Source organism: Rhinolophus ferrumequinum, chromosome 13 (assembly GCF_004115265.2).
Source record: "Rhinolophus ferrumequinum isolate MPI-CBG mRhiFer1 chromosome 13, mRhiFer1_v1.p, whole genome shotgun sequence".
NCBI lineage: Eukaryota > Metazoa > Chordata > Mammalia > Chiroptera > Rhinolophidae > Rhinolophus > Rhinolophus ferrumequinum.
This window is the reverse complement of record NC_046296.1, coordinates 16,768,103-16,781,297: the sequence shown is the minus strand read 5'-3', so window position 1 is coordinate 16,781,297 and position 13,195 is coordinate 16,768,103. Positions and strand designations below refer to the sequence as shown.

The following is a 13,195-nucleotide window of genomic DNA, read 5'->3' as shown; positions in this document are numbered from 1 at the left end:
TCTGCTTAACAATCACTCAACTATACTGTAACCATAACATACAACATAAAGAAAATGAAAAGCCCCTAGTCACGCAGGGGGCATTTCTCCATTCCCCAGATTTTCCATTTCTCTCAATTCTCCAATTATTTGAAAGGCCTGACAAAGGACCCAACCCACCTATATGAAAGGGCTGCTGTTTAAGGTAACCAGAGAGACAGACATGAAACAAAAAAGATTTTATGCAACATTTATGTTTTTAATCCCATCCTAATTTTGGCTTTATTCCTCATCCCCCATTCCCATTCTTTTCTTGGCAATCCAAACTTGGATTTTTTTTAAACAAAATGTTTGAAATCATGATTATCTACAGTCATAACAAAATTTTCTTCTCTCCAAAAGGGGGGAAAACACAGCTTTTATTCTTATGCAGCATTTTCAAACATGCATGTTAATAGATATCTTATAAACTATTTAAAATAAAACCCTTCATCCTTTGAGGTTAATGTCATTGTCTAGTTCACTGACACATCTCCCATAATACATTAATTCTATTCATTTTCATGAATGAGGTGGGAACTATACTAAAAATTAGGATTTTAATCCCTGAGGTGCCAGTTCAAATGGACGAGGTTGCTATTGCAACACAAGATTTTAAAAAATCAGCCTTAAATAATAAGTATGGCTCATGCTATTTGGATCAGAATAACTTCCACAGCATGGAGTCATTTAGAAAATTGCATTTACTGGATAAAGTTCACCCTGCTGTTCCTAGCCCTCACGCTATGACCACCGTTCCTTTGGTAAAGGAATAACTCATAGCAATGAAGTCCGCAGAAACTCTGAGATCCTCAGAAATCAAGAGAAACCATAGTCCTGTTTCTCTAATCTCCGTCCACATGGTGGGAGAGGGTTTTTCAGCACCATTCCAAGGCCTGGAAAGGTTGATGAACCGATCGGGTTTTTCTACTGCTCCACAAATCTCATCCCAAAGGAGAAAACGGAGGTGTTCTGCTCATCTCCGGCGCCAGCAGTAACCTTAGTTAGCAGAACTGCGTTCAGCTCTCTGTGCCCACCCTCCCTGGGGTCCCACTCCCTTCCGGGAGCCTTCCAGCAGTCTTGCCCCTAATAGTAGCGGTTCAGGCTCCTGGTCCCAGGCACCTCGGGCTGGCCATTCATCCAGATTTCCCTGATGATGCGCTCCCGCTCCTCCAGACGCTGCGCGCGCTCCAGCTCCTCTGCCGATGTGAACACGTTCTTATTCAAACTCCTCTCGAAGCGGCGGTGTCTCCGGATGGAGATGTCAGATGCTGTGTCTGAGCTGCCATCCTCGCTGTCGCTGCTGTCACTGCTACTCTCTTGGTCCTGCAGGAACTTCTTCCGGGGACGCCGCCGGCAGTCTGTGTGGCAAGAGATCCTCATCACCAGGGCAGCCAGTGTGAGGACCAGCCCAATGCACACGCCAGAGACAAAGTACAGAGCTGCTCGCTCAGGGTTTTCTGGAGGAGGAGGCAAAAGAGAGCATTTGAGAGAGGACAACTCTATATGCAGAGAGGGAATATGACTCCAACCTACCTGCATACCTCTCACCAGACCCCAAAGCTTTGATGGTTACAAATAGGGCCTTCCCACATGACAAACTACATAATGTATTCAAGAATATAATTATTCACAAATGGTGAATCTGGGTAAAGGGTGTATGGGATTCTTTTACTATTCTTTCAACTTCAAATTTGAGATTATTTCAAAATGCAAAGTTAGAAGAAAAACAGTTAGCACCTATTATAAGCAAGCAACTATGCTTACATATCCCTTGATTAAGAGATGCATCTGTCTAAAGCCTATTTTCGCCTACACTAGAAAAATCTTTGCTTCTGCATTTGCTCCTACAACCCCTTGAATAAACTTTTAACCACAGTTGTAGGCACCTTATTCTTCTCCTCCTCCTTCTTCTTTTTCTCTTCTTCCTCCTCTCCTTCCTCCTCCTCCTTCTTCTCGACAAATTTATAAATAAAACCAAGGACAAATGGTCTCTTTCATCCCAAATATACCATCACAGGCCTTGTCAACAAATGTAGGCAGCTTCTAAGATGCTCCCAAGTCATGGTATTCAGTCTCTATGCAAGCCCCTCCCCCTTGAGTACTGGACTTAGTGGGCTGAACCCAGTGACTTGCTTCTAACAAATAGAATATGGCAAAAGTGATGGATGAGTCCAAGGTTAGGGGACAGAAGACTGGTTTCCAATTTGCTCATGTTCACTCTAGCTTTTTTCACTTGCTCGCTATGGTGAAGCCAGCTGCCATGTTGTGAGCTGGCTTCACATTGCAGAGAAGCCCACATAGCAAGGAACTAAGCGTGGCCTCTGCCTAATAGCCTGCAAAGAACTGAATGATGCCAACAGCAATGTCAGTGAGCTTGGACGTCAGTCCTTCCCTGTGAAGCTTTGAGGTGACCACAGCCCTGGCCTTGCAGCAACCTTGTGGGAGACGTTGAACCAGAGAACCCAGCCAAGCCAGACCCAGATTCCTGACCACAGAAACTGAGAGATACTCAGTGTGTGTCGTTTTAAGTCACTAAGTTTTGAGGTAACTTGCTACACAGCACACAGCAATAGGTAGTTGTTACAATCACAGATTAAAAGCCAGGGTAGGCATTTGGGAATGACCTCATCAGGTTAACTTGTGGGGAAGGAATTTGAGCTCTTCCTTGGTTAGGAAAAAAAAAATCATTCTGTTGATGAGCAATATGCTTAGCGGGCCCTGTGATGATCCTTGTTTGAAGTGCTCAGCAGAATGAAACCCTTTGGGTGAACAGCTTTCCCTTTCTAGGTAAATGCGAGAACATGGGGATATGCCTGGCCTTGAGTCACAGAGCACTGTCAATCTGACAGGACCCACGATTGACATAAGCAATTTCGTTTTCCATAATCTATATTCACTGGTAAGTATGAATTAAAATATACATTGCTTTGTGGGTTTTTAAAGAATATAATTGGGATCATATATGATACATACTTGTTTTTCAAATTTAAGAATATTTCTTAGATTTCCAGATATGTCAATAGCATTCTTTTTGCCTGCTGCATAGTGTTCTGTAGTATAGACCTATAATAGTTTATTTAACCATTTCCTTATTGATATAAATTGAAAATGAAAAGCATATAAATTGCTTCCAATTTTTCACTATTACGATCAATACTAGAGTCAACGTCCCTGTGTTCTTGTGCACATCTCTTAACGGACACAGGTTACTATAGGTTAGTTATCTAGAAATAGAACAGCTGCATCAAAGGGCACAGGCATTTTGAAGTATAATGTATTCTAAATTATACCCCCAAAAGTCTCTATCAGTCTAAACATAGCATATTGAATGCATATGTTTATGATCCCATCTTCTCTCTGAAACCCCCACCAATATTACAGGGATGTGAATAAATAAATACAAATCATAGGTACCAGGAGAAGAGTAGAGAAGAAATGAGAAAATATGAACAGTCAATACAAGAGTAATCAACATACAATGTAAATGCAGTGAAAGAGAGTGACATTAGCATCCTGGCACGTGAGACATCCCTACCTCTTGTCTCGCCCCCGCCCCCTCACTTTTTTTAAACAGCTAAATAGGCACACATCCACAAACAAAAGCATCTCTGTGGGAGTTGTGTGATCCAACAACATATGCCAAGGGACCTGGGAGGAGTGTCGCCCAACTGTTCTTTTGTAATAGGCAAAGATAGAACCCACCCCAAATCTTCCCAGAGCAGTTGGGGAAAAACCTAGAGAGTGCCAATTTGGGCAGATACCCACAGAAGAAAGAGAATTTGAAAATCCATCCCTCCAGAGTGGAGATTCCAGCACACCATTGGAGCAACCAAACAAAACAAGTTGGAATTCAGCAGAAAGGAGAAGAGAAACTTCCAGCACTGAAAGTGACAGAGCAGAGAACTGAATGATCCCATGGTGACCTCTCCACAGGGGGAAAAGGAGAGTAGTGTGTGAGTGCGCGGCTACCCCAGCTGTGATGGATGCTGCACGATGAACCTATTTCTCTTCAGCAACACCCAGAGCACCGTAGCGGGACCTCCATGACTGGAGGTAGGGAGAATATTGAGAAAGAGGCAGATAAGAATATCAAAGGGTATTAACGTGACATGATTCCTGCTGACTTCGCTCAGGATATCAGCAGGAAGTTTACCAATAAACCTCTGGAAGAACCTCAGGCAAGGATCTACCCATGAGCTGGTGGGCAGCCCCAAACCCCCATGTGATAAACTCACCCCCGACCCCCGCAGTGGCTCCTTGTGTGAGACCAGGATCCGTGGGCAAGAGAAAAATTCAGAAACTTGAGCTATAGCTCCACCTTCTGGGAAACAGGAAAGAGGTTTCCAGCAGCCAGCCAGGTGAGTTGTAAGAACCAAAGGTATAAAAGTTTTAGAATTCTGTCACAAAAGGGAACAAGAAATGCACAGCAGGTGTATAAATACAAGGTCAGAGAGAACCCCAGATATAACAGGATCAACAAACAGTTACTCCATCTGAAGGCAACTAGTAAAGATTTGAGGAGGTGTCTGCTCCATCAAAGGCAAAAGCAGCAATACAAAACTGCAAGGAACATAAAGAATCAAGAAAAAAAGTAATCACAAAAAGATACTAATCCTTAAATAACTGAGCTCAAAAGCAAGCACAAAATCTTGCAATATACTGGATAAAGAATGCAAAATAGCTGTTTTGAGAAAATGATAAACTACAAGAAAACACAAAACACAATTCAACAAAATAAGGAAAAAAACACATGAACAAAATGAGAAATTTAGCAAAGAGATTTTTATATATAATAGAAATACTGCAGCTGAAAAATTCAATAAATTAAATGAAGAGGTCAGTAGAGGAAATCTGAATTGGGATAGATTAAATAGAAGACAGAATAAGTGACCTGGATGATAGGAATTTTGAAATAACCCAATTAGAGGCAAACAGAGAAAAAAGAATGAAAAAAAAAGTGAAGAAAGCCTACATGATCTATAGGGTTCAATCAAATGTACAAACATTAGCATAATCAGGGTTCCAGAAGGAGAATGAAGAGGAAGGGATGAGAATGTTTATTTAAAGAAATAATAGTTGAGACCTTCCCAAACCTGGGTAGAGACTTAGATATCCAAGTTCACAAAGCTAATATATCATTCTTTTATTTCGATGCAAAAAGACCTTCTCCTAGATACATTATAACGAAACTGTCAAAAATCAAAGAAAAGGAAAGAATCTTAGAAGCCGCCAGAGAAAATATGACCTCCAAAGGAACCCCTTTTAGGCTACTAGCAGATTTCTCAGCAGAAACTCTACAAGCCAAGAGTGGGTAGAATGACCTATCTTTAAGTGTTGAAAGAAATGCCAGCCAAGAGTACTCTATCTGGCAAAGTTAACCTTCAGATGTGAAGGAAAAATAAAGACTGTGTATACACATTTTAAGAAAGGAAACCTGCATTAAAATTGTAATACTCAATATATACCAATAACAAAAGATGAATACAAGTCACATTTGACTTCTGCAATTACAAGAGGTGCTCAAAATGGTTACCATCAACATCCAGACGCTTCTGATTATGATGAACTACTGCTTGAGGAACATTGACTAAAGTGTCCACTTGTATACATTTTTTGGCACCCCCGCTATACAGTCAGATTTAGAAAACTAGTTCTGTAATAGGATAGTGTGTTATCCACTTAACTATAGGATAAAAGTTAAAGGAAAAGAGTATTAAAAATAACTATAACTAATGCAATGTATTAATAAGTGCACAATATAAAAAGGGGTGAATTGTGACATCAAAAATATAAAGAGGGGAACAAAAGGGTAGAGCTTTTGTACGTGACAAAAAAGCTTTCAGTATTTCACCAATGAGTGTGAGTTAGCTGTGGGTTTGTCATTTATGGCTTTTACTATATGGCAGTACATTCCTTTTATATCCAGTTTGTTGAAGGTTTTATTGTGAAAGGATGTTGTATTTTGTCAAATGCTTTTTATGCATCTGTTGAGATGACCAAGGATAAAGAAGGAATCAATATCTCAAAGAGATATCTGCATTCCCATATTCATGGCAGCATTATTCACAGTAACCAAGACATAGAAACAATCTAAGTGTCCATCAACAGATGAATGGATAATGAGAACATTATACACACACAAACACACACACACACATACATATAATGGAAAATTCAGTCATAAAAAAGAAGAAAATCCTATCATTTGCAACAACATGGATGGATCTTAAGAGCATTATGCTAAAATTGAGATAAATTAACAAATACAACTACTGTATTATACCACTAATATGTGGAACTTAAAAAAGCTGAACCCATAAAAACAGAGTAGAATGCCGGTTACCAGGGGCTGGGGGTTGAGGAATTGGCAAAATGTTGTTTAAGGGTAAAATTTGCAACTCGTAGGTCAATAAGTCCTGGAGATCTAATGCACAGTGCAGTGATTATGCACAACAATATTGTATTATAAACTTTAAAGTTTCTAAGAGACTAGATCTTAATTTCCTCACGACAAAAAAAGAGATAATAATTATGTAAATGTGAAAGAGGTGTTATCTAACACTATGATAATCATATTGCAATATATAAATGTATCAAATCAACACATTGTTACCTTAAATCAACAATGTTATATGTTAATTACATCACAATAAAAATAAATAAATGAGTGAATGTAGTGAAGAAGGCTGAAAGCGAACTCTGTGCCGTTGATACTCAGCAAACACTGAGAAGCTGGATTAACAATCCAGCAGGGAAGCTGACCCACCTGTTTTATTACCAAAAGGAAGTGCTACTACAAAAGCATTAAGAGAAATCTCTAAAAACACAAAGGTAAGTGGAAAAGCTAAGTTCAGATATGGGGATCTTTCTAGAAATGGAGAAGGCTTTCTAGAAAAAGATTCCCAAATCCCTTCTTTCCTTCTTTCCTCCCTTCTTTCTTTCTTCCTGTCTCTTTTCTCCTGCCCCTCCCTTCCCCCATCTATCTATCTATCTAGTCTACCTGTTTTCCTCCCTTTTTCCCTCTTTCTCTTCTTTCCTTCCTTCCTTTTCTCATCCCATCCTCCCTTCCCTGTGAGTGTATATCTCACACTGCGCCCTCACCCCCACCTATTACACAGGTTATTTCTGAGGATGGTTACTGAAATGTCTTAGAAACCACTGTTCTCCCTCTAGCTTAACTAGTCTACCCCGTCCTGCTACCTGATCAGAAAACATCCTCTTTTGCCTATAGCAGTCTCAGACATGGATTCCCAAAGAAGCCCAGTAAAAGCAAGCAGAAAGGGCAAGGGAGTTTACTGGGCCTCACCGGGTCCTCAGCAGGTGACTCAGGGCTGATTTTCAGAGCTGATATAATTTGTGCTGTTTCTCTTCATCATTCCTCTAAAAAAATCAAAACTGTAGCTCTATCACGGTTGTTTTTTCTCTCCTCTGCTCCAGGTCACTTCCTCTTGGCCAGTGATCTGCCCTGGTCTTGAGCAGATCCAGACAGCTGTTAATTGCCCAGGAAGCAGAGTGGGGAGGGCTATTGTCGGTTGGTTTCCCTCAATAAATAAAAATAAATGTATTGCTGTATCTTGCTTCCTGCAGGGTCATTGTTTCCCTGGGCAGGAAGAGGCCCTATGTGGAGGTCCTAGGGCTAATTTCATTTGCACCCTCTGAGGTCAGATCATATGAGCCCAGCAGATTCTGCAGGACAGAAGAGCAATACCAGCCCAGGCCAGGTCAGCTGGTCTCCATGCAAGTGGAACCTTTCCCCTGCCTGGACTTTCTTGTTGGTCCCAAAGCTTGCAATCCCTTCCGTGGAAAGGAAGAAGTTTTAAAAATAGGCCTTAAAGATAATAACGGGACTTGTGTGGAATCAGGAAGTATTCAGCATAATCTCTTCTCTGAAATCTGAAGGCACTGCAAGGATGTCTCTTTATGGGATTCTGCCCCTTCTCACAGAAAAGCAAAGACTCCCACTGCTAACAATTCTGCCCTCTCTGAAATGCTGGAGGAAGTTTTCTTCCTTCCCCTCCCATCCCTGACTCATTCTTCCTCAGGAATAAGGAGCATTGGAAAAATCACTGTCCTCACTAGGCTGGTTCTGGTGTATGTTCCTTTGCTTTCACCTCTTTCATCTTCCCTTCTCTCCCCTTAGCCCCGTGAGCCCCAGCAGTAGGCATCCCAGAAGAGGCCCTCCATTATCCTACCAACAGCCTAATCTACTATCTTCACTTTTCTTCACTTGTACTGGGACAGACCTGTTGGCCTACAGCCGTAGGACTCAAGGGAAGATGGGTAGAAGCCCTGACCCCTTCTCTAATCTGGCTCAAACACTGCAGAAGTTGATACTATATTTTGATGCTTTTCCGGCACCTTGAGTCTTAGAAAAGAGGAAGAATGGGATTAATTAGCCCCATCGATTTAGGCAGCCCTTTATGTAGTTGTATTATAATTAGTTACATAACCATTATCTTTTCTACATGACAGTGAGAAATTTGAGGGCTGAATCCATGAGTCACTGGATTTCCAGAGCATCTAGCACAGTGCCTTGCTCATGGTGCGTGTCTCACAAATGCTTGTTGAATTAAATCATGAATACACAATTTCTAAAAGTCCAATGAATAACTTTATTATATATGGACAAATATGTATATAGATGTATGCATGCATATATATGCAAGTGTGCATCATAAATATGCATGTATATACATATTGCAATGTCATAAAATGTATGACATCTTTCTCTACTGGTCCATCATCTTCCCCTCAATCAGCCTAACAATGGCTACAAAATTATTCTATCCCATGAGTGCACCACAAATTACAAAAAACAGTTTCCTACCTTTGGGCATTTAGGTTGATGCAAATTTATATACATTAGTACAACATTAAAAGAGTAGGGGATGGAAAAACATTTATCATATCACCATAATCTCACAACCTGAATATGCAGTGTAGTGAGGTGAGTTTTCTTCTGTCCTTTTTCTCTCTCATAGAAATATTTATTTCTATTTATTTGGTTATAGTTCGAATATATACACAATTTATATATTTTTCTCTGGATATACGTTTTTTGTCTGTTTTTAAGATTACTTTTTAGAGCAGTTTTAGGTTCACAGCAAAATTAAGAGGAACATACAGAGATTTCCCATATACTCCCCACCCCTACACATGCGTAGCCTCTCCCATTATCAACAACTCTTGACAGAGAGGTACATTTGTGTAAACTGATGAACCTACATTGACACATCACACTCACCCGAAGCCCATAGTTTACACTGGGGTTTACTCTTGGTGTTGTACATTCTATGGGTTTGGACAAACGTATAATGACACATATCCATCATTATACTATCAGACAGAGTGTTTTCACTGCCCTGAAAATCATCTGTGCTCTACAGATTCATCCTTCCCTCCAAGGGTAACAATATATAACATCTTTCTCTATTGGTCTATTGTCTTCCCCTCAATCAGCCGAACAATAGCTACACAGTATTCTATCAGGTGAGTATGTCACAAGTTACAAAGTTTCCTACCTTTGGATATTTAGGTTGTTGCAATTTTTTTTTAATTAAAAATAATGATGGAAGAAATATTTTTGTGCTTAACACCCCTTCCTTTTTTGCTTGTTTATGGCTTTCATTTACTGCCTTATAATGGATTCTCAGAAAAGGAATCTCTGTGTCAAAAGGATACATAGTTTTATTCCTCTCGATACACACTGTCAAGTCACTTTTCAAAAGTGACACATTAATTAATCTTGCCATTAGCTGTGTATGAAAATACCACTTTCACCAAACCCTCTCCAGGAGGGGATATTCCAATTATTAATTCCACCCCCCCAAATTTTATAGGTCAATAAGTGATCACTTTATTTATTCCACAAAAAAATCTACAATGCCTTTGGGGCTAGAGACATCAAGGTTCTCAACCCTCACGGGATTCCCAGTATAAAGGGGAATAATATAAAACAGAAACTACAGTGCTTTCGAAAATCCCCAAATTTGTAACTATCAATTGAATTATGGTGGGTTAGGCTTCCTCGCTGCTGAAAGACCACGTCATTCATGACAATCTCATAGGAAAAGTGATTCATTTTCTGGCTTACTACCTCCCGATCCACATCACTGTACTTGCAAAGAATACTGGTTAAATAACAACAACAACAAAAAAAAAAAAACTGACCCCCCAAAACTCCTGCATTGAAAAAAACTACTGTCAGCAAAGTCAAAAGACAAATGCCAAAATAGGAAAAATATTTGAAATATGTAACAGAGACAAAAAAAACTAATACATAAAGAGCACATAGGAAGAGCATTAAGAAAAAGAACAACAATCAATAAAGAAAATGGACCAAAATTATGAGCAATTCACAGAACAATAAATATAGATGGCACTTAAACATATGAAAAGATACTCACTTAAAGGAGGGATTGACACACTATAGCTTCCAAGCCAAACCTGCCCAACTACTGTTTTATTATTGGCACAGAGCCAAGCACATTCATTTATGTTTTGTCTATGTCTGTCTCATGCTATACTGCAGAGTTGAGTAGTTAAAACAGAAAGCATACAGCTGCAGAGCTGACAATATTTACTATGTGATCCTTTACAGAAAAAATTTGCTGACCCATGACCTAGAAAAACAGAAATTAAATGACATTTAGATATTGTTTTTCATCTATCAGACTGTCAGAAATCCAACAGTTTGAAAATACTGTTGCAGGACTTTCTCATACTTCTTATAAAGAGTAAATTGATAAAACTCCTTAAATTGCAATTTGGTAATATTTATCTTAATTAATACTGTATATACACTTTGATCCAGCAATTCCACTTTTGGGAGTTTATTCTACAAATGTATTTGAACATAGATATATGTGACAGTTATTTATTGCAACAACTCTGAAAAGATCTGAGCCATTTCCACTGGCCATCAACAGCAAACTGGTGAAACTGGCTCATCGGTACAATGGAGCAGTATGTAGTTATCTAAAAGCATGTAAAAGTTCTCTACACACTGATACAACATATCTGCACAATATATTGTACAGTGAAAAAAGCAAAGTACAAAACAGTATGCACACTACGCTATGTTAAAAGGGGAGAGGATGAGACTATAGCTTCATATTTTCTTACATTGCACAAAGAACTCTGGAAGGATGCAGAGAAGACTGGCGATGACCAAACTTGGGGACTAGATGGAGGGGGTAGCTCTGGGGTAAGACTTCTCACTATGCCTTTTTATATTATTTGATCACTGAGCCATGTTCATGCACTGATGTGTTCAGCATCTAATAGGTGCCAGGCACTGTTCTAAGTGCTGAGGATATAGCAGTCGACAAAAGAAAAAAAAATCTCTGTGCTCCTGGAAGCTTACATTCTAATTGTGGAGATAGACAGTAAACAAGATAAATAAAATAGGTAGCATGTTTGTTGGTGACAGGGAGAAAACAGGAAAAACAGGTAGGAGGATTTGAAGAGTTTAATGTATGCTGGAGGAGAGGAGGTAGACAGAGTGACCACAGCAAGTCTTGCAGAGAAGGTGACTCTTAAGGAAAAACGTAAAGGAAATGGAAGAGTGAACATGGAGAATGTATTATCAATTCAAAACATTAAATTAAAAAGAGCAATCATTCCATTTAATCTTTCTAACAACCCCATTAGAAGTTATTAATAGGATTATTAACATTAATGACATTATGACCCTCATGATAAATTATTACATTATGCTCCAAAGGAGTTGCTTACAAATAGTTGAAACAAGAAATGCTAACTCCTGGCCATATTACCCAAAGAGATATACAGATTTAATGCAATCCCCATCAAAATCCCAGTAGCATTTTTTAAAGAAATAGAGCAAAAAATCAACAGCAAAAGCAATCGTAAGAAAAAATAACAATGTTGGAGGTATCATACTCCCTGACTTTAGCTTGTACTACAGGGCAACAATAATCAATACAGTACGGTATTGGCAGAAAAACAGACACACAGACCAATGGAATAGAATTGAAAATCCAGGAATAAAACCATATAAATATGGACAGATAATTTTTGACACAGAAGCAAAAAACATACAATGGAGAAAAGACAGCCTCTTCAATAAATGGCGTTGGGAGAATTGGAAAGCCACATGCAAAAGAATTAAACTGGACTGCTATCTGTCACCATGTACCAAAATTAATTCAAAATGGATCAAAGAACTAAACGTAAGACCTGAAACAATAAACTTCATAGAAGAAAAAATAGGTACTAAATTTATGGAACTTAGATTCAAAGAGCATTTTATGAATTTGACTCCAAAAGCAAGGGAAGTAAAAGCTAATATAAATGAATGGGACTATATCAAACTAAAAAGCTTCTGCACAGCAAAAGAAACCATCGACAAAATAAAGAGGCGACCAACTAAATGGCAGAAGATTTTTGCAATCAACGCCTCCGATAAAGGGCTAATAGCCAAAATATACAAGGAACTATACAACTCAACAACAAAAAAATGAACAATCCAATTAAAAAATGAGCAGAGAACCTGAAGAGACATTTCTCTAAAGACGACATACAAATGGCCAGCAGACATATGATAAAATGCTCAACTTCACTAATCATCAGAGAAATGCAAATAAAAACCACAATGAGATATTACCTCACACCAGTTAGAATGGCTATCATCAACAAGACAAATAGTGACAAGTGTTGGAGAGGCTGTGGAGAAAAAGGAACCCTCATACACTGTTGGTGGGAATGCAGATTGGTGCAGCCACTGTGGAAGGCAATGTGGAAGTTCCTCAAAAAATTAAGACTAGAATTACCAGATGACCCAGCAATCCCTCTCCTGGGTATCTACCCAAAAAATCTGAAAACATTTATCCATAAAGACACGTGTGCTCCAATGTTCATTGCAGTTTTGTTTACGGTGGCCAAGACATGGAAACAACCAAAGTGTCCTTCGATAGATGAATGGATAAAGAAGTTGTGGGATATATACACAATGGAATACTATTTGGTGGTAAGAAAAGATGATATAGGAACATTTGTGACAACATGGATGGATCTTGAGATTATAATGTTAAGTGAAATAAGTCAGACACAAAAACCATATGATAGCATTGATATGTGGTATATAAAACTGAAAACAACAAAAGAACAAGACAAACAAATGAAGAAACAAAAACTCATAGAGAGACAATAG

General features: G+C 39.0%; 1 protein-coding gene across 1 annotated transcript in view; it reads right to left on the bottom strand.

Annotated features, from left to right (window-relative positions):
* Positions 1 to 217: 217 nt before the first annotated feature.
* Positions 218 to 13,195, bottom strand: part of EVA1A (eva-1 homolog A, regulator of programmed cell death) — a 40,683-nt gene continuing 27,705 nt past the window's right edge. Inside the window, 1 exon segment of the mRNA XM_033125422.1 lies at positions 218 to 1,478. Coding sequence (XP_032981313.1) covers positions 1,105 to 1,478 — 374 coding nt within the window. The 3' untranslated portion in view covers positions 218 to 1,104.